The sequence below is a fragment of the Manis javanica genome, chromosome 15 (genome assembly GCF_040802235.1).
Source record: "Manis javanica isolate MJ-LG chromosome 15, MJ_LKY, whole genome shotgun sequence".
NCBI classification, from domain to species: domain Eukaryota; kingdom Metazoa; phylum Chordata; class Mammalia; order Pholidota; family Manidae; genus Manis; species Manis javanica.
The window spans coordinates 55,761,728-55,786,826 of NC_133170.1; the positions used below are offsets into that span (position 1 = coordinate 55,761,728).

The 25,099-nt window shown below is 36.6% G+C and overlaps 1 protein-coding gene across 8 annotated transcripts in view; it reads left to right on the forward strand.

Moving 5' to 3' along the window:
- FBXL2 (F-box and leucine rich repeat protein 2) overlaps window positions 1-25,099 on the forward strand; it is a 117,530-nt gene that overhangs the window by 40,614 nt on the left and 51,817 nt on the right. For 6 of the 8 annotated variants that reach the window (XR_005058638.2, XR_005058639.2, XM_037008652.2 and 3 more), the window contains 3 exons: window positions 16,972-17,026; window positions 17,290-17,364; window positions 22,274-22,368. Coding sequence is in view for 3 of the 8 variants with exons in the window: in XM_037008652.2 (XP_036864547.1) it covers window positions 16,972-17,026; window positions 17,290-17,364; window positions 22,274-22,368 (225 nt within the window). In the remaining 5 variants the exon portion in view is untranslated. The remainder of the gene's footprint in view (window positions 1-16,971; window positions 17,027-17,289; window positions 17,365-22,273; window positions 22,369-25,099) is intronic. The other 2 variants (XM_037008653.2, XM_037008657.2) reach the window with 1 other exon arrangement.

The window sequence follows — 25,099 nt, forward strand, 5'->3', positions numbered from 1 at the left end:
GCAATGAAATTGAAGTGGTAATCAAAAAACTACCAAAGAACAAAACCCCCGGGACAGATGGATTCACCTCGGAATTTTATCAGACATACAGAGAAGACATAATACCCATTCTCCTTAAAGTTTTCCAAAAAATAGAAGAGGAGGAAATACTCCCAAACTCATTCTATGAAGCCAGCATCACCCTAATACCAAAACCAGGCAAAGACCCCACCAAGAAAGGAAACTACAGTCCAATATCCCTGATGAACGTAGATGCAAAAATACTCAACAAAATATTAGCAAACCGAATTCAAAAATACATCAAAAGGATCATACACCATGACCAAGTGAAATTCATCCCAGGGATGCAAGGATGGTACAACATTCGAAAATCCATCAACATCATCCACCACATCAACAAAAAGAAAGACAAAAACCACATGATCATCTCCATAGATGCTGAAAAAGCATTCGATAAAATTCAACATCCATTTATGATAAAAACTCTCAACAAAATGGGTATAGAGGGCAAGTACCTCAACATAATAAAGGCCATATATGATAACCCACAGCCAGCATTATACTGAACAGCGAGAAGCTGAAAGCTTTTCTTCTGCGATCGGGAACAAGACAGGGATGCCCACTATCCCCACTGTTATTCAACATAGTACTGGAGGTCCTAGGCACAGCAATTAGACAAAACAAAGAAATACAAGGAATCCAGATTGGTAAAGAAGAAGTTAAACTGTCACTATTTGCAGATGACATGATATTGTACATAAAAAACCCTAAAGACTCCACTCCAAAACTACTAGAGCTAATATCTGAATTCAGCAAAGTTGCAGGATACAAAATTAACACACAGAAATCTGTGGCTTTCCTATACACTAACAATAAAGTAATAGAGAAATCAGGTAGACAATTCCATACACAATAGCATCAAAAAGAATAAAATACCTAGGAATAAACCTAACCAAGGAAGTGAAAGGCCTATACCCTGAAAACTATAAGACACTCTTAAGAGAAATTAAAGAGGTCACTAACAAATGGAAACTCATCCCATGCTCCTGGCTAGGAAGAATTAATATCGTCAAAATGGCCATCCTGCCCAAAGCAATATACAGATTCGATGCAATCCCTATCAAACTACCAACAGCATTCTTCAATGAACTGGAACAAATAGTTCAAAAATTCATATGGAACCACCAAAGACCCCGAATAGCTAAAGCAATCCTGAGAAGAAAGAATAAAGTGGGGGGGATCTCACTCCCCAACTTCAAGCTCTACTACAAAGCCACAGTAATCAAGACAATTTGGTACTGGCACAAGAACAGAGCCACAGACCAATGGAACAGAATGAGACTCCAAACATTAACCCAAACATATATGGTCAACTAATATTCGATAAAGGGGCCATGGACATACAATGGGGAAATGACAGTCTCTTCAACAGATGGTGCTGGCAAAACTGGACAGCTACATGTAAGAGAATGAACTGGATCACTGTCTAACCCCATACACAAAAGTAAATTCGAAATGGATCAGAGCTTGAATGTAAGTCATGAAACCATAAAACTCTTAGAAAAAACAGGCAAAAATCTCTTAGACATAAACATGAGTGGCCTCTCCTTGAACATATCTCCCCGGGCAAGGGAAACAAACTCAAAAATGAACAACTGGGACTATGTCAAGATGAAAATCTTCTGTACAGCAACGGACACCATCAATAGAACAAAAAGTGTCCTACAGTATGGGAGAACATATTCATAAATGACACATCTGATAAAGGGTTGACATCCAAAATATATAAAGAGCTCACACACCTCAACAAACAAAAAGCAAATAACCCAATTAAAAAATGGGCAGAGGAGCTGAATAGACAGTTCTCTAAAGAAGAAATGCAGATGGCCAACAGACACATGAAAGGATGCTCCACATCGCTTGTCATCAGAGAAATGCAAACTAAAACCACAATGAGATATCATCTCACACCAGTAAGGATGGCTACCATCCAAAAGAGAAACAACAACAAATGTTGGCGAGGTTGTGGAGAAAGGGGAACCTTCCTACACTGCTGGTGGGAATGTAAATTAGTTCAACCATTGTGGAAAGCAGTATGGAGGTTCCTCAAAATGCTCAAAATAGAAATAGCATTTGACCGAGGAATTCCACTTCTGGGAATTTACCCCAAGAATGCAGCACTCCCGTTTGAAAAAGACAGATGCACCCCTATGTTTATTGCTGCACTATTTACAATAGCCAAGATATGGAAGCAACCTAAATGTCCATCGGTAGATGAATGGATAAAGAAGATGTGGTACATATACACAATAGAATATTACTCAGCCATAAGAAAAAAACAAATCCTACCTTTCGCAACAACATGGATGGAGCTAGAGGGTATTATGCTCAGTGAAATAAGCCAGGTGGAGAAAGACAAGTACCAAATGATTTCACTCATATATGGAGTATAAGAACAAAAGAAAACTGAAGGAACAAAACAGCAGAAGCACAGAACCCAAGAATGGACTAATAGTTACCATAGGGAAAGGGACTGGGGAGGATAGGTGGATCGGGAGGGGTAAGGGTGGGGAAAAAAAGAAAGGGGGCATTACGATTAGCATGTATAATTTGGGGGGGCACAGGAAGGGCTGTGCAACACAGAGAAGACAAGTAGTGATTTTACAGCATCTTACTATGTTGATGGACAGTGACTGTGACCGGGGATGTGGGGGGAACTTGGTGAAGGGGGGAGCCTAGTAAACATAATGTCCTTCATGTAACTGTAGATTAATGATACCAAAATAAAATTATTAAAAAAAAATAATAGCTCTAAATTTTCCAAATCTGATGACAGATAATCTACAGTTCAAGAATCTCAATGAATGCCAAGTGAATGAATATAATGAAAAATGCGTCTAGGCACGATGTAGTCAAGTTACTGAAAACCAAAGATCAAAAGGAATCAAACTATGAGAGAGAGAAGACACACACACACATATATATATATATATGGAGGAATAATGATATGAATGTTCATTGATTTTGTGTGAGAAATAATTCAGAACAAAAGACAATGGAATGAAATATTTAAAGTACAGTAAGAAAAGGAGAAAGAAGTCTTTCAAAATAAAATTATATGTTTAGCAAAATTACTTTTTAAAAATAAAAACATATTCAGGAAAGCAAAAGTTGAGATAATTTATCACCAATATTCCCATACTATGAGAAATAGCAAAGGAAGTTCTTTAGGCTGAAGGGAAATGAAACTCATGGAAAAGAATAAAGAACACACACCATAAATGGTAAATATGTGGGTAAATGTAAAATACCTTTAAAGTCAATTATCAAAAAGATAATTGACTTTAAAGCAAAAATTCTAACATTGCATTGTTAGGTTTATCATACATGTCAACTAAAATATATTACTGTTGGCACAAAAGATAAAGTATTAAATACAAGTGTGTTATTACTGTGGTGGTAGAGGTATAATATTAATGCAAAGTAAAGTGTAATGGGGATGTGTACTGTAATCAGAGCAACCACCAAAAATATGTAAATATATTCAATGGTTTGATTCAAAGATGTCTTAAAAGTAGAATAAAGGAACAAAGGAGAGATGGGAAAAATAGAAGAAAAAATAGTGAGATGGTAGATTTAAGCTATATTCATGATTATATTAAATATAAGTGAGCTTAACACTCCTATCAAAAGAGAAACTGTTAAACTGGAGTTTAAAAAATCACAGGAGACACACAGTTTGGTTGAAAGCAAAAGAGACATTAACTGAGAAGAAGCTGTTGTTATGTTAACATTAACAAGGTAGACTTTAAGGCAAGAATATACTAGACATAAAGAGGGACATTTCTTGACAATAAAAAGGTCAGTCAATTGGATGACATTAACCTTAAGTTTTATGAATTTAATAAAATAAGCTGAAATTATGTAAAGCAAAACTTAACAGAACTAATAGGAGAAATGTACAAATAATCATATGTAGAGTTTAGTGTACCCCTCTCAGTAACTGATTAAATAATCAGACAAAAAAATCAGGAAGTTTAGGGGGGATTTGAACATACAGGTAATCAATGGGACGTATATAGGACACTACATCCAGTAACTTCAGGAGAAACCTTATTTTTAAGTGCAAATGGAATATTTATCAAAATGGATTATATGTTGAACCATAAAGTAAATCACAACAGATTTCAAAGAATTGAAAACATGTAGAGTATGTGCTATGACCACAGTGGAATTAATCTAGAAATCAGTAACAGAAAGGTAAAATTTTAAGCTATACATCTCTAAATCCATGGAACAAAGAAGCTATCACAATGGAAATTAGAAAGTATTTCAAACTAAATAATAATGACAGTATGGATTATCAGAATGTGTGGGATAGAGCTTAGAGGGAAATGCTCTAAATGTGTACAGTAGAAAAGGGATGAAATCAGTGATCAAAGGTTCCATCTCATGTACTAGAAAAACACAGAAAATAAATTCAAAGAAAGTGTAATGAAAGAATTGAGAACATACTAGCTCACAAAAAGAGCCTCAGTAAATTCCACAATATTGAAATTCTACCAACCAATTTTTCAGACCACAAAGGTATGAAAGTAGAAATAAATTCTACAAAGAAAACAAAAAGGCTCACAAACACATGGAGGCTTAACAACATGCTACTAAATAATCAATGGATCAATGAACAAATCAAAATAGAGATCAAGGAATATATAGAAACAAATGACAACAACAACACTAAGCCCCAACTTCTGTGGGATGCAACGAAAGCAGTCTTAAGAGGAAAGTATATAGCAATCCAGGCACACTTGAAGAAGGAAGAACAATCCCAAATGAAGAGTCTAACATCACAATTATTAAAACTGGAAAAAGAAGAACAAATGAGGCCTAAAGTCAGCAGAAGGAGGGACATAATAAAGATCAGAGAAGAAATAAACAAAATTGAGAAGAATAAAACAATAGCAAAAATCAACGAAACCAAGAGCTGGTTCTTTGAGAAAATAAACAAAATAGATAAGCCTCTAGCCCAACTTATTAAGAGAAAAAGAGAGTCAACACAAATCAACATAATCAGAAATGAGAATGGAAAAATCACGACAGACTCCACAGAAATACAAAGAATTATTAAAGACTACTATGAAAACCTATATGCCAACAAGCTGGAAAACCTAGAAGAAATGGACAACTTCCTAGAAAAATACAACCTCCCAAGACTGACCAAGGAAGAAACACAAAAGTTAAACAAACCAATTACAAGCAAAGAAATTGAAACAGTAATCAAAAAACTACCCAAGAACAAAATCCCGGGGCCGGACGGATTTACCTCGGAATTTTATCAGACACACAGAGAAGACATAATACCCATTCTCCTTAAAGTGTTCCACAAAATAGAAGAAGAGGGAATACTCCCAAACTCATTCTATGAAGCCAACATCACCCTAATACCAAAACCAGGAAAAGACCCCACCAAAAAAGAAAATTACAGACCAATATCCCTGATGAATGTAGATGCAAAAATACTCAATAAAATATTAGCAAACAGAATTCAACAGTATATCAAAAGGATCATACACCATGACCAAGTGGGGTTCATCCCAGGGATGCAAGGATGGTACAACATTCGAAAATCCATCAACATCATCCACCACATCAACAAAAAGAAAGACAAAAACCACATGATCATCTCCATAGATGCTGAAAAAGCATTTGACAAAATTCAACATCCATTCATGATAAAAACTCTCAGCAAAATGGGAATAGAGGGCAAGTACCTCAACATAATAAAGGCCATATATGATAAACCCACAGCCAGCATTATACTGAACAGCGAGAAGCTGAAAGCATTTCCACTGAGATCGGGAACCAGACAGGGATGCCCACTCTCCCCACTGTTATTTAACATAGTACTGGAGGTCCTAGCCACGGCAATCAGACAAAACAAAGAAATACAAGGAATCCAGATTGGTAAAGAAGAAGTTAAACTCTCACTATTTGCAGATGATATGATACTGTACATAAAAAACCCTAAAGACTCCACTCCAAAACTACTAGAACTGATATCGGAATACAGCAAAGTTGCAGGATACAAAATCAACACACAGAAATCTGTAGCTTTCCTATACACTAACAATGAATCAATAGAAAGAGAAATCAGGAAAACAATTCCATTCACCATTGCATCAAAAAGAATAAAATACCTAGGAATAAACCTAACCAAGGAAGTGAAAGACTTATACTCTGAAAACTACAAGTCACTCTTAAGAGAAATTAAAGGGGACACTAATAAATGGAAACTCATCCCATGCTCATGGCTAGGAAGAATTAATATCGTCAAAATGGCCATCCTGCCGAAAGCAATATACAAATTTGATGCAATCCCTCTCAAATTACCAGCAACATTCTTCAATGAATTCGAACAAATAATTCAAAAATTCATATGGAAACACCAAAGACCCCGAATAGCCAAAGCAATCCTGAAAAAGAAGAATAAAGTAGGGGGGATCTCACTCCCCAACTTCAAGCTCTACTACAAAGCCATAGTAATCAAGACAATTTGGTACTGGCACAAGAACAGAGCCACAGACCAGTGGAACAGATTAGAGACCCCAGAAATTAACCCAAACATATATGGTCAATTAATATTTGATAAAGGAGCCATGGACATACAATGGCAAAATGACAGTCTCTTCAACAGATGGTGCTGGCAAAACTGGACAGCTACATGTAGGAGAATGAAACTGGACCATTGTCTAACCCCATATACAAAGGTAAACTCAAAATGGATCAAAGACCTGAATGTAAGTCACGAAACCATTAAACTCTTGGAAAAAAACATAGGCAAAAACCTCTTAGACATAAACATGAGTGATCTCTTCTTGAACATATCTCCCCAGGCAAGGAAAACAACAGTAAAAATGAGCAAGTGGGACTACATTAAGCTGAAAAGCTTCTGTACAGCGAAAGACACCATCAATAGAACAAAAAGGAACCCTACAGTATGGGAGAATATATTTGAAAATGACAGATCTGATAAAGGCTTGACGTCCAGAATATATAAAGAGCTCACACGCCTCAACAAACAAAAAACAAATAACCCAATTAAAAAATGGGCAGAGGAACTGAACAGACAGTTCTCCAAAAAAGAAATACAGATGGCCAAGAGACACATGAAAAGATGCTCCACATCGCTAATTATCAGAGAAATGCAAATTAAAACTACAATGAGGTATCACCTCACACCAGTAAGGATAGCTGCCATCCAAAAGACAAACAACAACAAATGTTGGCGAGGCTGTGGAGAAAGGGGAACCCTCCTACACTGCTGGTGGGAATGTAAATTAGTTCAACCATTGTGGAAAGCAGTATGGAGGTGCATCAAAATGCTCAAAACAGACCTACCATTTGACCCAGGAATTCCACTCCTAGGAATTTACCCTAAGAACGCAGCAATCAAGTTTGAGAAAGACAGATGCACTCCTATGTTTATCGCAGCACTATTTACAATAGCCAAGAATTGGAAGCAACCTAAATGTCCATCTGTAGATGAATGGATAAAGAAGATGTGGTACATATACACAATGGAATACTACTCAGCCATAAGAAGTGGAAAAATCCAACCATTTGCAGCAACATGGATGGAGCTGGAGAGTATTATGCTCAGTGAAATAAGCCAAGCGGAGAAAGAGAAATACCAAATGATTTCACTCATCTGAGGAGTATAAGAACAAAGGAAAAACTGAAGGAACAAAACAGCAGCAGAATTACAGAACCCAAAAATGGACTAACAGGTACCAAAGGGAAAGGAACTGGGGAGGATGGGTGGGCAGGGAGGGATAAGGGGGGGGAAGAAGAAGGGGGGTATTAAGATTAGCATGCATGGGGGGGAGGGAGAAAGGGGAGGGTGGGCTGCACAACACAGAGAGGACAAGTAGTGACTCTACCACATTTTGCTAAGCTGATGGACAGTAACCGTAATGTGGTTGTTAGGGGGGACCTGATATAGGGGAGAGCATAGTAAACATAGTATTCTTCAGGTAAGTGTAGATTAAAAATTTAAAAAAAAAAAAGAAAGAAAGAAAGAAAAGGGGGATTACTCCTTAACAGGATAAAACTATTGGTAAATCAAAGATCAACGCATGCTTTAAATATCCTTAATGTTGATCACTTAAAGGGTGTCAGATGATCAGCTATGGAGGTACTCTTTTCTGATAATATTCCTTTCTCTTAATAAAAAAAAAAAAAAAAAAAGCAGTTCCTGTGTGCTGACCTCCAATGAGTTCTGCACAGTGGTATAGAGGGCATGTCAAAGTGTGGGCAAAGGGTCTGTTTGTTTCTACGCAGAAGATCAAGGCCTAGCTTGGATACCCAGAAAATGAACTAAGATACGATATGAGGAGGAGCTTCCGGCATCAGCACTCTCTGGAGGACTTGTGCCAGGGGGATGATCATCAAAAAGCCTCCACAGGGATCCGGACGATGCTGCGGTTGTGGCTGCATCCAGCCCACCGTCTCCTGGACTTGCCATAAGAAGGAGGAGGGAGATGTCTAGGCTGGCATGTGCATACAGTGAGACAACGAATTTGACTGGATCTGTACTGTTGGAACTCAACCAGGAGTTGGGAGGGGTGCAAGTTGTAGCACCCCAAAATCTCATGACTATAGACTATCTATGGTTAAAAGAACATATGGGATGTGAACAGATCCCAGAAATGGGCTGCTTTAATTTGTCTGATGGTTCAAGTACAGTTGGAAAATATCCATCATATCATAGATAAATTTTCACAAATGCCTAGTGTGCCTAAATGGTGTTCTTGGCTTCACTGGAGATGGCTGGTAATTATAGATTTGCTTTGTTTATGTCACCGTATTCCTATTATGTTAATATGTGTGTGCAAATTAGTTAGTAGTTTAAAACCTATACATACTTAAGGTACTATACAAGAAGATATGTCAAAGAAATAATCAATCCTCCCAAGTTTCCTTCATATGCTACATCTATAGCTTTTCTTCTTCCTTCCTAATTACAAACCTTAAATAGAATTCGTGCCTCATATCGAATTTACCGAGTATCATAATTCCTCCAGGTGGTAAAGATACCTCGAGACAAGTGCTGGGCATAGAAGCCACAGGGCATAAATCTGCAAAGAAGTAAAAAGCTAACCTTTGCAAACAATATGGCTTCTCTCTCACTTACCAACTTTACATTTCCCTGTATGGCCCCGGAAGATGACTGGTTAGCCAGAGACGGGTAAGATTCCTCAAGGGAGGAACAACCTAAGACAGGCACAGTCGCAGGGGGGCCATCAGGTGAGAATTTGGGGATCAACAGAGGTGAGGCTCAGAACCTCACCCCCCCTGCTTTGAGAGAAATCTTCTGCATCCGTGGATGTCTTGCTGCCCTTGTCTAGCCTGGATTAATACTTAGTCCATAGGCACACACCTGATCATCTGATCATCTACATTTGCCTTCTTACAGCACTAAACTATGTTTTCTACCTTTATCTTGCATCTACCTACCACTTCAGCATTTTATTAAAAATAAAAATAATAATAATAATAGGAGAAATGTGGGATCAACATATAAATCAAGTACAAAAATCAAATGAATATTCATATTTGACCTGATGGTTTATAGGTCATATTGCATGATCAAAACCGAAAGTTTCTGTGATGAATGCCCTTGTACTGTTCACCATGTAAGAATTTATTCACTCTGTAAGAATTCGTTCACCATGTAAGAACTTGTTCGTTAAGCTTCAGAAGATTGGAGACTGACGAGAATTAGGCTTGAGATGGATTAATGATTGTACATTGAGCATTGACCCCCCTATACTGAATTTTATTGTTGTTAACAACCATTTGATCAATAAATATGAGAGATGCCCTCTCAAAAAAAAAAAAAAAAAGAATTGAGAAAGAAGAGAGCACAGATTAATGAAACGGAAAAATCAACGGTTAATCTGTAATACTAAAATTGATAATTCTCCAACTTGACTGATAAAAATAAAACCAGAACCAGAAATTACAAAAAAAAAAAAAAAATGGGAGGGACATTACCATTTTTAAAAGTACTATGGACATTATATGGAATACATTTGACAACTGTAGGAGATTAGGTAAAATGGGCAAATTCCTTGAAAAAACACAACTTTCTGAAACCAACAGAAGATGAAACAGAGAATCTGAAGTTGTTTTTTTTTTCAATTAAAGTATCATTGATACACAATCTTATGAAGGTTTTACATGAGCAGGATTGTGGTTTCAACATTCACCCATATTATCAAGTCCTCCCCGACACCATTGCGATCACGGTCCATCAGTGTACTAAGATGCTATACAGTCATTACCTGTGTGTGGTTTTGTACTACCTTCCCCGTGACCTAGCTATATTGTGAGTGCTAATTATAATGCCCCTTAATCCCCTGTTCCCTCCCTGCCCACCCACCCTCCCCACCTTTCCCTTTGGGAACCGCTAGACCCTTCTTGGAGTCTGTGATTCTGCTGCTGTTTTGTTCCTTCAGTTTTGCTTTGTTCTTATACTCCACAAATGAGTGAAATCATTTGGTACTTGCCTTTCTCTGCCTAGCTTATTTCACTGAGGATAATACCCTCTAGCTCCATCCGTGTTGAAAATGGTAGGATTTGTTTTCCTTTTATGGCTGAATAATATTCCCTTGTGTCTATGTACCACATTGAAGAGTTATCTATTAAAGAAATAAAATTCATAAATCATCCTACAGAGAGCATTCCAAGCCTGGAAACCTCTGTGAATTTTTCCAAACATTTAATGAAGAAATAATACTAAAGTTTTATACAGACTATTTCAAAGTATAGAGAGAATTTTATGAGTATAACCCTGATTCCAAACTGAATGAGGATGTTTTAAGAAAGGGAAATTATAGGCCAATATTTGTTATGAACATAGATTTAAAAATCCTAAACAAAATTAGCAAATCAAATCCAGCAGTATATAAAAGGCCTAATAATCATAACCTAAATATCATAAATAATGGGCTTTGTTCCAGGTGTGTATATTTGAACAATCAAACAGTGTAATTCACCTCAATAATCTGAGCTTCCATTTTAGGAAACTAGAGAAAGAAGAGCAATGAAGTCTAAAGCAAGCAAAAGAAGGGAAATAATAAAAATTGGAGTAGAAATCAATGCAATTGAAAACAGAAAATGAAACCACAAGTTGGTTCTTTGAAAAGATTAATAAATTGATAAATCTCTAGCCAGATTTACCAAGAATGAGAGAGAGAAGACACAAATTACTAATGTCAGGAGTGAAAGAGGGTTCATTAGAGATGATCTCATGGACATTAAATGATAAAGGAATATTATGATAACCTCTTATGTCCACAAATTTGATAATTTAGATGAAATGGATCAATTCCTTGAAAGACACAACTACCAAAGCAAACACAAGAAGAAATAAACTGAATAGACATATATCTATTAAATAAGTTAAATCAGTTATTAATTACCTTCCAAAACAGGAAGTACCAGATCCAGATGGTTTCATTAATGAATTTCACCAAACATATAGGAAATAAATTATACCAGTTCTTTACAGTGTCATCCAGAAAATAGAAACAGATCACTTTCTAATTCATTCTGTGAAGCCAGCATTACTCTAATATCCAAACTAGATAAAAACATTACAGAAAGAAAAACTATAGAACAATATCTCTCATGAACATGCAAAAATCAACAAAATAATAGATCAAACAATGTCTAAAAAGGATTACACACCAGAACCAAGTGGGTTTTATTTCAGGTATGCAAGGATGCTTCAACATTATTCAAAAATTTAAGGTAATCCATTACATCAGTGGTCTAAAGAAGAAGAAATCATGGTCATATCAGTAGATGCAGAAAAAGCATTTTACAAATTCTAACACCCCATTCATGATGAAAACTCTAATAAAACCAAGAATAAAGGAGAACTTCCTCAACTTGATCAAGAATAGCCACAAAAAAACTACAGCCAACAGTATACTTAATGGTGAGAAACTGGGTGGTTTCTTCCCAAATCAGAAACAGGAAAAGAATGTCCCCTCTTACCACCCCTATTCATCATAGTGCTGGAATTCCTAGCCAATGCAATTAGTTAAGAAAAGAAGATATACATTGGGAAGGAAAAAGTAAAACTGGCTGTTTGTAGATGACATGATTGTGTATGTAGAAAATCCCAAAGACTTGACAAAATATTCCGTTAACTAATCAGTTATAATAAGGTTGTAGGATCCAAGGTTAATTTGCAAAAGGTAATTGCTTTACCAAGTGCCAGCAGTGAACAACTGGACACTAAAATTAAAAGCACACCATTTACATTAGCACCAAAAATACTTCAGTATAAATCTAGCAAAATTTATACAAATATATATAATGAAAACTCCAAAACTCCAATGAAGAAATCAAAGGAGTTCTAAATAACTGGAGAGATATTTCATATTCATGGACTAAAAGACTCAATATTGTTAAAATATTAATTCTTCCCAAGTTGATCTATGGAATCAAGTCCATCCCAGTTAAAATATCACTAGGTTATTTTGTGGGTATTGACAAACTCATTCTAAAGTTTATATGGAAAGACAAAGACACAAAAAAGCCACTACAATACTGAGGAAGAACAAAGAGGACTGACACTACTCAACTTAAAGAATTACTGTAAAGCTGCAGTAGTCACGATAGTGTGGTTTTGGCAAAATAATATACAAATAGATCACTGGAACAGAATAGAAAGCCCAGAAATAGAAGCACGGAAATATAGTCAGCTGATCTTTGGCAAAGGAACAGAAGCAATTTAATAGAGAAAATACATTTTACCCTTGAACAAGGTGGGGGTTAGGAGTACTGACCCCATGTGCAGTCAGAAATCTGTGTTAAACTTTTGACTCCCCAAAACTTAACAACTAATATCCTACTGTTGACAAGAAGCCTTACCAATAGCAAAAGCAGTTGGTTAACATATTTTGTTTGTTTTATGTGTCACTTATATTTCTCTTGACTGAGTGGTGCCATGTGTGATCTGTGTTTGTGTGGGTAAGTTTTGATAAATTTTAACTTTTTATGATTAGTGTATTTTTGTGGTAGTAAATGGTAAAATAGACTGGTGTCTACATATATTTTATACGTTAATGACATACCTTTTTCTTAATTTTTTCGATATTCTAGGGCTACATGTTTCAGATGAGATTTTTTTTTTAATGGTTGAAAAATCTCAAAAAATTTTTTCCAATATACTTATTGAAAAAATCCATACATAAGTGGACTGTTAATACTAGTTTATTAACTGTAACAAATGTACCACACTAATGCAAATGTCAATAATAGAGGAAACTGTGTGAAGATGGGAGGTAATACATGGGAACTCTATGTACTATCTGCTCTTATTTTTAATAGTTTTTTAAAAGGGAATAAGCAAATGTTAAAGATGTTAAAATCATGCACATAGAAAACTGAGATACTTATATAGAATGTAACTAAGGAACTTAAAAATCGATAAGACAGAAAAAGAAAACCCTATCATAAACATCATAATCAATTATTAAAGAGGGACAGCTTTTTCTCTGAGATGGGAATGAGAAAAAGATTCTTTCATTACCATTTCATAATGTTAAGGTCATAGCCACTTCAATAAGGCAAGAAAAAGAAGTATAATTGTTGGAAAGGGAAAAAATTGTCATTATTCACAAATGAATTGATTTTATATGTAGAAAATCATTAAAATATATAAATGATTTTGGAAATATTGCTGGATATAAGGTAAATAAATGAAAATTAACTGTATTTATTAGCAACAATTAGAAAATGACATTTTAAAACTTCCTTTTTAATAGAAAAAACATCTCATGTAACCAGGGGGGAAAAATTTAAAGATGAACAGAGTGTATGCATGGGAAACTACAAAAATTACAATGAAAAATGAAAGAACTCCTAAATAAATAATGGGATATAGGTTTTTGTATTGAAAAACTTAATTCTGTAAAAATCTTAGTTCTCCCAAAGTTTCTATAAATTCAGTGCAATCTCAATAAAAAGTTCATAAAGTTTTCTTGTGGAAGTTGATGTGCTAATTCTAAAATGTAAAGGCAATTTAAAGAACCAAGGATACCTAAGAACAACCAAGGTAATCTTGATGAAGAACAAAATTGAAGAACTTATATTAACAGACATCAAGACTTACTAAAAAGTCTTCATAATTACTAAAAAGCTTCATAATTAAAACAAGGTCTTCTGGCACAAAGGTAGACAAACCAGTGGAACATAATACAAATTCCAGAAGTCCATCCACTCCTAGGTACTCCAGTATATATTTATGTATAACCAAGTTGCCATTGCAATACTTTCCTAATGAAGTATGACAATCACATTTGAAGTAGGAAGCAATTTCCAGAAAAAAATGTTTTGGAGAGACAGAATGCAATTTCCCATTACTCTGACTGCTTTAGCTATCACTATTTCTATTACCAGTATCCCAGCTCTGTCACTCAGGGCATTTATTTTATTCATTGAACCACAACTCAGGAATTTGGCTTAGGCTACAGTTTGGCAGTTCGGAGTCCTTTCATGCCTATTTGTGCAAATTACATTACATATATTCATGGGGGAAGTGGGAAGAGGGAAAATAATGTAAATACTAAAGGCAATCTACTTTTTCATTCAGAAACCATCGGGTTGAGTAGTGAGTATAAGAAACGTGTTCCAGCTGTTGATTCACATGTCTGAATATGTGACCATCTTAAATTACTGTGATTCTAGCATTTAAAGACATGTGTTTTCCATACAGCATGCTCACTAAACAGAAACCGCTTCCTCTGATGTTGAAGAACATAGCATCTAGTCCAAACCTGAGTGAAAATAGCTGTTTTAAACTTTCTAAGGCAGTATATGTAATGGTAATGGGCTTTGGCTCTCAAGCCAGCTGCATGGGTTCAGACTTAGCTCTGCTTTTACAGTCTGTGTGATGTAGGTAGGTTACTTCACCTCTTTGTGTTCAGCGTCCTTCTCTGTAAAATGGAGACAATAATAGCACTTCAGCATTGTTGTGACAGATGACTAATATAAACTATGGCTAGCACATCGTAAATATATATTCAGTGTTAACTATTATAACTATGAGTATTATTATTACCAAGAGGTGATAGAGTATGTGGTTCCCAAAGTGGTACATTTTTAAGGGATTTTCAAGGGAAACTTAGCTAACTCCATTTCACCTTCATCTTACACTTTAGAACCCAACCCCATCATGAGATATGATTCTACTGTACCATACTCATTTCTCTATGTGGTTTGGTGTTTTAGAGAGCTGACGATCAGTGTGGCCTGTTGTGGAATGGGCGTACAGCACAGAACATGGACTTCTGTGGAAGGAGGGCCTTTGGGTGGGGCAAGATGGATTCCCGTAGAGGCAGTGTGGGTGTGCAGACACCCTGAAATATATACACACACATTTTCACCCACCAGGTCTTCCTGGCAGGTTCAACTGAGTCTTTTAAGCTAATGCAGCCCTTAGGCTTCTATCCTTTGTTTTCCAATAAAAAATTATTAGTGCCTATATTGTAGAATGGTATCTGTGTATCACTATCCCTGTGGCACTGTTAGTGGGCACATTATTGTGGGGTACCATACTCTGTTATTTTACAGATCTGCTTTCCTTCCCCAAGCCCATGGATGTCCAACACACCACTGTTACCTTTGAAGAATTTTGAAGAACTTTATTAGTGGCTGTTTGCTATTGCACCTTTCTCCCCATTCCACCCACAGACACACAGACTTTATTTACCTATAGGACTAGAATTGAGATCCTATTATTGTCCCTGACCTCTACCCCCTCTGCCTTTCTTCTCACAGAAAAGCTGCTCTGTTTTCAGCTGTCATGGCACAGCACAGAGGGACACACAGCTATTTGTCACTGCTGTCATCAGCAGTTCATCTCCTCCACTGCCAGTGTCAGGAGGTCACTCAGACCCCTGCCGTGCTCACAGTTACTGCTTCCTCTAGGGGCACTACTGATGTCAATGAAGTTTGTATTTGCGTCTCTGCTTTTCTTTTCCCCATCTTTCCCATCTTTTGTGGTTCTTGGTTTTTGCTCAGGAGAAGCTGCTCACTTACCGACCTTGCCAACTAATAAGCTCCACTTGGTGCCTTGTGAACAAACACATCAAAACCAAATGGGTTTACTGTGTTGTATACTTGAAGCCAATATAAGTATCAGTGATACTTCAATTAATAAAGGAGTATTAATTAAAAAGAAGTATCAGCCTAGTGTTAGGAAGTTAGCATCAGAGGCAAGTACTAACTGACTTATGGTATTTGCTTTCACATTTTAGTTATCATCTCTTTATTGATATAACTTCTTCGTAAGGATGTGGAGATGATGACTTTTCAGCTTCTCTCTCTTCATATTATTTCAATTATTATGAATTCCTAGAACATTAGGGACACCCATATTCAGTATTCAAATTAAAGTACATTCTAAAACAACAACAACTAAAACCAAACAGGTTTTATCATCGAGCTTTGGCCATGTTATCTCAGGCTCAGGTAATCTGAGCCTGTTTGATACATCTGCCACCAAATGGGAGGTTTGCATTGTGTGTTAAGGACTTGAGAATTAGGAGAATTTAACTCTACCAGGCACAGTGCCTGGGAGATTAAAGAGTTGGTTTTTTAATAGAACAAGTTATGATTAACTATCCCATGTTTATGTCAAGGAAACAAAAGTTTAATGGATTCTCTTTTAAGGGGATTTGTGTAGTGTGCCTAAAGCAGTGTCAGAATGTGCAAACATTTGATGTTTCACAGTTGTGAAGTAAAATTGTAGTGCACTTGTGTATTGCAAATCGAGGAGTCTTAAAAAAACTTACAATATATCCAGATGGCACATTAGATTTTATTTTTCAAATTGTAAATGTTGTAAAATATTAACACCATCTCATTTGTGTGTTTTCCCTTTCTTCCTAGAATATTTTCCTTCTTGGATATAGTAACTTTGTGCCGATGTGCACAGATTTCCAAGGTAGAGTATTAACTAGATTTTTAATCAATAAATATCAAGTTTTATTAGAATGAGGATGAGTTTTAGTTCAAGTAAACAATTAAAAATTAAAATATCATCTTTTATGTTTAACATAACACATTGTTATCTTAATACCAACTTAATGTGTGTCAGGAATAAAAGTTTGGCAATGCAGTAATAGCTGAATCATGACTTCCTTCAATAGTCTCAATAAATGTATGTCTCTCACCCCTTTTCCTCTTCCCCTACCTCCTACCTCCCAGGCTTGGAACATCTTAGCCCTGGATGGAAGCAACTGGCAAAGAATAGATCTTTTTAACTTTCAAACAGATGTGGAGGTAAGTTAGGCTTGTTTTAGATAAAAGACTTTTTAAAAAGATAAGTAAACTGCTCACTCTTAATATTAAGGAGCCAAGGTAGAACAGAGAGGGAAAACACCTGCAAGGTACTTGCATTCATCAAGACCAACATTCTGCTTTGTATTACTTTTTGCTCTGTATTAGTAACATTGCTTTTCCCCATTTTCATGTTTATAAGCTGAGCTTTACCACTCAGCTTTTAAAAGCCTCACACCTGCATCATTAACACCTGGTTGAATGCCTTCATCTTAGGACACTCTGGACAAATATTTATTGATCTGAAAGATCCACTGAGAATTCTGTTTTGGCATCAGGAATGGAAAATGGCAGAAGCACAGGCTCAGGAGTGAAGCTGGAGACGTAAGGTGTCACTCCAGCTTGGCCACTTAAGCCATATAATCTCTTAGTGCCTCAGTGTTATTATCTATAAAGTAAAGAAGTGAAATAACCTTTTATGCCTTTTATACTTCTAGGATTTTGGTGTATTTATCTAGAAATACATAAATATCTCCAGTTAGGAGTGATAAACCTGACCAAGTGAGAAAAGTTTCTTTTCAGCAACTTAGTATCAAATACCTGTCTATAACCAAAGAAAGAGGGCAGTAATGAGGGGCATAGCACATAGTAATTGTCTGGAGTGCTGTTTTAATGGTCTGGAGATTCTGAAGTTTCTTACCTACCCTCTGCTCATTTTTAGTTTAGCTGCCTCAGTCACAGAGAGAAACTGCACTTTATTTAATTCAGTACCTGTGTAGGATGTTCATCAAACATGTTTGCCGAAGTCTATGTTTTGTGTCTTTTTTAAAGGCTAAGGAAATGAATGTTTTTAACAGTGAGATGGCCCAAACAATTTCCTGCTGGTTACTTAAGCTCGTGGTTTCTGCAGGAGCTGTGGCTGGTTGTGGGCCCCCCACCTCCTCCTCTAGCTATTTGCTGCTTGAGTCTTGGGCCCCATCTCAAGCTAGTGGAGCAGAGCGCCTATAGCACCTCGGGCTGAGCGTAGGACTTCCCACCATCCCTTCACCTTGTGAAGCTCTGAGCTTGGAGTGCACCAGGGAACTTGGGGCTTCACACATGTCCTGGAAAGAGACACTGTAGTTCCAGGCTTGGACTGTGGCCCCTGAATAAGTACTTCAGTACCCTTTGCAGACTTAACAACAATAATTGCAACAATGCCTGACCCAGACATGCTGACATGTAATTCCCCTTCAGTCTGATGATTCTCTAGATCTTTATTCATTGTGTTTATTTAATGATGTTGAGGAGAACACTAAATTTTAGAAATTGTAGTCATTTCTACTGACCAAAGGAAGGTCATTGTTTTAAAAAGCCTTGAAAAAAATTTCTGTTTCTGTCGGTCTTATTGTTTCCTCAGTTTTCTTTGATGTTTTCTCAAACTATTTAATGTTTTGGAGGGCACATTTTAAACTTTTAAATTAAGACATGAAAAAATACTACATCTAATAAATAGCACTACCTGTGCCTTACTTGACTTCAGAGTTTAGCTGCCTGCTGACTGCATCTTAACACATTGCAGAAATGCTTAAGAGTCCTTCCCAAAGGAGAGACCAGTTTGGTTCACCAGTTCTGTAAAGAATTACATATGAATCTGTAAATAGCTGGCACAGGGGTTTCAATCTAGTCCTATACTATTTAGTTCCCCTTTTGGGCTAACACCTTGAATCCAGGTTGGATTATGAACTGAGTATTGGAGCCTCCCATAGTCTCTAACAGGACCCCCCTGAGTAGTCACCCTGGAAGCATTCCATGGATGAACTGATGATCTCAAATTCATTTATTTGGGACAAAAATGGTGATTTGTGGATATGTCAAGAGAAGAGAGAAGGTGCCAAGCTCTGGGTTATAATACACTGGTAGTAGTTACTGGATGTCAGGCACTGTTCTGAGCACTGCATATATTAATTTAATCATCTCGAGAATGGCATATTAAAGAATCTGAGTCACGTAAAGTTTGAGTAGCTTACACAAGGTCACTCAGGAAGAAGAGAAACTAGGTTCCTTGAACAATAGGCTACATGACTGTCACATTTCAAAGAAAAGGCAGAATAAAGCATTCAGATGACAAGTGGCATTGAACCTTTCTTGAGCATTGCTCTCTCCTGAATAAGTGTTTTTTCTTAATGTTTAGACTTTTTCCACATCTTTAGAAGTTGGACATCTTGTTGTCAGTGTCGTCATGTTTATTAAAGATTCAGCCAGGCCAAAAGCAAGAAATAGCCAAGTAGTATGTTAATCTAAACATCATAACTATAAGGAACCCTCCTTTAGGCCTTGGTTTTCTCTAAAGCCCTTCATTCTAAAATACACACCAACAATATACTACCTAATAGATAAGTTTGATCAGTGAGTATATATTTGCATTTGGAAAGGATTTGCTCATATTCTTCTCTTGTTTGGAAAAAAGCAAAAAATTCTGAATATAATATATATTTTTTCTGGTACAAAAACTTTTATTCCAAAGAAAGGAAGAGTAGAAAACATACATAAATGTAACTAATTTGAAATGGGGAAAAATATATTGTGTGCTTCATTTGTAGAGATTGGTGTGGAGTTGTTTTTTCGGTTGTTGGTGTTTGTTTTGGAGGACTTTTTGCTGTTTAATTCAGTACTTAAATATTTATTATCTTGGATTTCCGGGTCATTTTCTTTTTTCCTTTAGTGATGGATTTATTTTACAGCTGTCTGGAATTTTATTTCAAAAACAAATGATTAACTTAGGCAGCACTCCAGAAAGCATAAAGCCACTAGCAATATCAGAGTTTGGATTTTCAGCTTAATGAATATGTTAGCCGGTTAGCAGGATGTGTGAGCCCTGCTCCTGTGGTCCTGTGGTTTGATGTATCCTAGTAAATCCTTAATGCTTACTTATAGTTCAGTGCCAGGGTTGCTATTTTATGAAGTGAGGATAATAGTATTTTTTTTTAAGGATCTTTACCATGTTTCCTTCTTTGTGGATTAGTAGTTGTGCAGGGCATTTGGGCTTTAGCATCAGATAAACCTGTTAGATAAACACCAACTCTACTGCTCACTAACATGTAACCTCGGCAGTTTAATGATTTTATTAATTTATTTGCAAAATGAAGTTAATGGATCCAGTCTGCACTAGGAGTCTCCAGAGAAGCAGAAGCAATAGTATATGTATGTGTATAGATACATGGAGGGATTTATTATAGGGAGCTGAGTCTTGTGATAATGAGAAGTCCCAGATCTGTGGTCAGCAAGCTGGCAACCCAAGAGAGCTCCAGTCCAAGGCTGAAGGCCTGTGAGCTGGCGGAGCCAGTGGTGTAAATTCCAATAGGAAAACTAGCAATTTTGAGGCCCAAGAAGAGATGATGTTTCAGTCTGCATCCAAAGGCCAGAAAAGACCTGTGTCCCAGCTGAAGGCAGCCAGACAGGAAGGAGTTTTCTCTTACTCAACCTGCTTTGTTCTAGTCTGGTCCTCAACTGATTGAGTGAGGCCCACCCACACTAGGGAGAGCAATCTACTTTACTCAGTTTATTGATTCAGATCTTAATCTCATTCAGAGACACCCTCACAGACACACCTGCAATAATGTTTAGCCAAATATCTGGTCACCCTGTGGCCCAGTCAAGGTGACACATAAAATTAATCATCACAATTTCACCCCTTATCAACTTGGCACCAGTATGCATCTCCTTAAACCATACTTAATCTCCAAATAAAGACAGTAACAAGGTCATAATCACACTTAATGTGATACAACCCATTACAACCAATGTGCAACCAAAAACACACTAACCCTTTCCTCAGAAGAGGAGGTGAAATCCTTGAGTGATGTTCATTCTTCTCCTTGATATCCTGTACCTTAAATACTATGATGTGGAATTAACAATACTTAAATACTAGGACATAAAGTGAGTGCATTATATGTTACATGATAAGTGAATAAGAGAGGTAGGAAAACAAATGTATGTGCTTCATGCACATATACACATATTCATAACAAAACAGGAAATATGACAATTAAAGTCTTAATTTATGTAAATGGCCACATGGTCGTAGTTGGTATGTGTAACCTTTTTCTACTAACCACTCTCTCTTCCCTTTGCCTTCAGCAAGCACCTCAGCTAGTCATGGGTCTTTGCCTGGTGGAGTGACCCAAACTGTCATTCCCGAAGTATATAGGTCATTAGTTTTCCAATGACTTTAGTCCCTGGGCATGGTAATACTAAGTGAGATGCCCTCAGGATCTCCTGTATTCTAGACATGCTCTTCCTTGCCTCCATTGTGAAGTAAGAGTCTGTGAGGTTATTGTGGATATTAAATAAGCCAAAATATATATAAGAAAGTTAAAATCGTGCCCCCAAAAGTGAAAGTGCTTCATCAATGTTCATTTTCTTTTTTCTTCCTCTGATATACCTGCCAGTAGCCAGCCAGAGTTCCTTTTTCAGAGTGAATGTGTTTGCTAAGGAGGATGAGAGGGAGATTTTGTGATACATTTTCTAACTTTTAGAGTGGTAATGTTTAGCAAAAATAGCTCCTTTTTAAAGCAACATTGTTTTAGGTCTCTGCTCAGCAGCCAGTGTTCCCACAGCTGACCTCAAAAGGCCTTTTAACTGGTGTAGTAGCTGAGAGCCCTGGGTAGTGGAGGCCTTACAAAGCTAAAGCTTCCAAAAAGTAGTGAATAATTTTTTTGTATTACTTAATGGTTTAACTGAAAACATTTTTCAATGCTTACAGCCCCTTTATGCATCAGGGTCAGCAGTGGGAAGTTGGGGGAATGTTCCAAAACGGTCCCCTATTACACCTGGGAAAATATATGCAGGTCCTAAATTTCAGGTTATCATGCTTTTAGATAGACATCATGAGAAACAAGATTTTTTTCCCCTATTTTCTTGATTCAAGGGTCGAGTGGTGGAAAATATCTCAAAGCGATGCGGTGGATTCCTGAGGAAGCTCAGCTTGCGAGGCTGCATCGGTGTCGGGGATTCCTCCTTGAAGTAAGTCGTATCTGCGGTGTCTCACGCTGCTCTGGCAGCTCGTAGTGGACATTTTCATTTCCATCAGCAAAAGTAAACCAAGCATATGATGTGCTTTTCTTCTGTTAAATTCTTTCTATGGTAATATAATGAGAGAACGATGACTTTGGGGTAGCAGGCCTGGATTTGAAACTGAGCACCAGTGTTAGGGGTGTGACTTTGGGACGAATTGTTTCACCTTGCTGACTGTCAGTTCTCTCTTCTGCAGCGAAGGCAGTTGTAGCGCCTGCATGAAGAGTCTTGGGTATTCCATGAAATGAAGTGCCTTGCACATAATAATAATAGTTTACCTCTCTTTCATTCCCCTCCTTATTTTCCCATCTTTCTAGTTTCCTTATCATAACAGTGGCTACCTTTTTTTTACATTATACTAATTAACAAAATGAGTAACTCTTTCAAAATCAAAATTCTTCCAAAAACTTACTTAGTATAACCTGGAATTTTGCTTACTTATAATGGAATATGATTATCACATTCATTTTATTACCATTAACAGGATATCCTATCCAACCAAATGCTTGCCCACGTCTTACTGGATAGCTCTTATTTATTGGATATGTTATGAATTTACTGTTAAGGATCTGTGCTTTGAGCTGTTCTTCAGACGAGACATAATTAAAACCTTTATGTCCATAGAGAAGACAAGCAGTGATTCTATAGCATCTTACTACGCTGATGGACAGTGACTCTAATGGGGTATGTGGGGGAGGGGGGTGACTTGATAATAGGGGGAATCTAGGAACCATAATATTGTTCATGTAATTGTACATTAATGATAGCAAAATAAAAAAAAAAACCTTTGTAGCCTCTAGTATTGTTTGAGTTTGGCTAAATTAGGCACACCCTGCCCCCTAGAACATTGAACAGACTTAGTCTCTTGCAGACCTAAATATTGCCATAGTTTACGTCCATCTCAGACCGCCGGTAAGAATGTGCAGTATATAGTGACTGCAGACAGCAAGGTTTGTAATTGAAACATCTGCTACCTAACTGCTAAGAAAATCAATCAACAATTATCTGTTCAGGATCAAAACACTCCTTTTAAATGTTATAGAACAAAGTGTTTTTTTTTTAAATCAAGAAATTCAAATCATCAGACCAGATTTCCTACTACTTCAAAAGCTTTGTAAACCAGGAGAATAGATTGATTCTATTTTAATAGGAAGCTTAAATGTACCAGATAGGTCCTAAGATAACTTATAGTAGAGAACGTAAGTCTAATAGTGGGTCCCTTAAAGAAGCTAAAATAAATGGGAAGATGTAGATTGTCAATGAGGAATATCAAAGAAATGCATTTCTTCTTCGCAGTCGGAATAAAGCCATATATACTTGCAAAATATCCTATAAAGCTGAGAATGTTTATTGGTTTACTCTTTTAGAGCAGAAATCTTATTAGTGTCTGTACACATTTTTAGTATGTAAGACTAGATTACTGTGAGAAATAATGGTAAACATAGTCACAGAATTATGACTCAGAGTTTTGCTATGCCTCCAGTTTTTTATTGTAATCACCTAGAACCAGCTGTGGCCTCTACCTCACCCCTGCATGTGTGTTGTTATTTCGGTGGAAGGGAGGCTATTCATTCACAAACATTTATTGAGCCCCTGCTATATCAGGAACTGATGGAGGCAATGGAGATACAGTAGTAAGCAAAATAGGTTAAAATCCCAGTACTGATGGATGGGTCTTGCCTGTTTATTCTCTGTAACTCCTGCTCTATCATTATATATGAAGTCCTATATATTTTTAACAGCTAAACTGAGATGCAATAAACTACATGTTTTAAGTGTTTAATAAGTTTTAGCATATGTATATACCCATTAAACCAACATATAATCAAGATAATGGGCATATTGATACCCCACAAAAGTTTTCATCATATGCTTTGTAATCCCTCCCTTCCTCTCACCCCTGTCTCTGCCCCATCTCTGGGCAAACCCTGATCTACTTTCTCTCACTGTAGGTTAGTTTGCATTTCCTACAATTGTATATATAATTATATCATATGTACTCCTTTTTGCAGGCCGCTCTTACTCAAAATAATTGTTTTGAGATTCATCCATGTTGTGTATATCAACAGTTCATTCCTTTTTATTGCTGAGTGGCAGTCCATTGTATGGATATGCTACAAATTATTCCATCATCTGTTTATGGACATTTGGATTCTTTCCAGTATTCCTCCTTTACATATAAAACTGCTAAGAATATTTGTGTACAAGACTTTGTATGTTATATGTTTTCATTTCTCCTGGGTAAATGCCGAGGAGTAGAATGGCTACATCATTGGCAGGTGCATGTTTCACTTTCTGAGAAACATTTAAACTGTTTCCTGGAAGGATAGTACCATTTTATATTCCCACAGAATGTGTAAGACTTTTGGTTCCTCCACATCCTTGCCAACAAGTCTTTTTCATTTTAGCCTTTCTATTAGATGTGCATAGTGGTATCTCACACAATAGTGGTTTTCATTTGCATTTTTCTAATAACTAATGCTGTTAAATGTCTTTTTATGAATTTTTTTTTGCTATCCATATATTTTTTTGCTGAAATGTCTGTTCAATTTTTTTTTGTCCATTTTTTAAATTAGGTGGTTGTCTTACAATTGAATCTTGAGATTTCTTAATATTTTCTGGATACAAGTCCTTTATCAGTTATAGGTTCTGCAGATATTTTCTGTCAGCTGTGACTTAT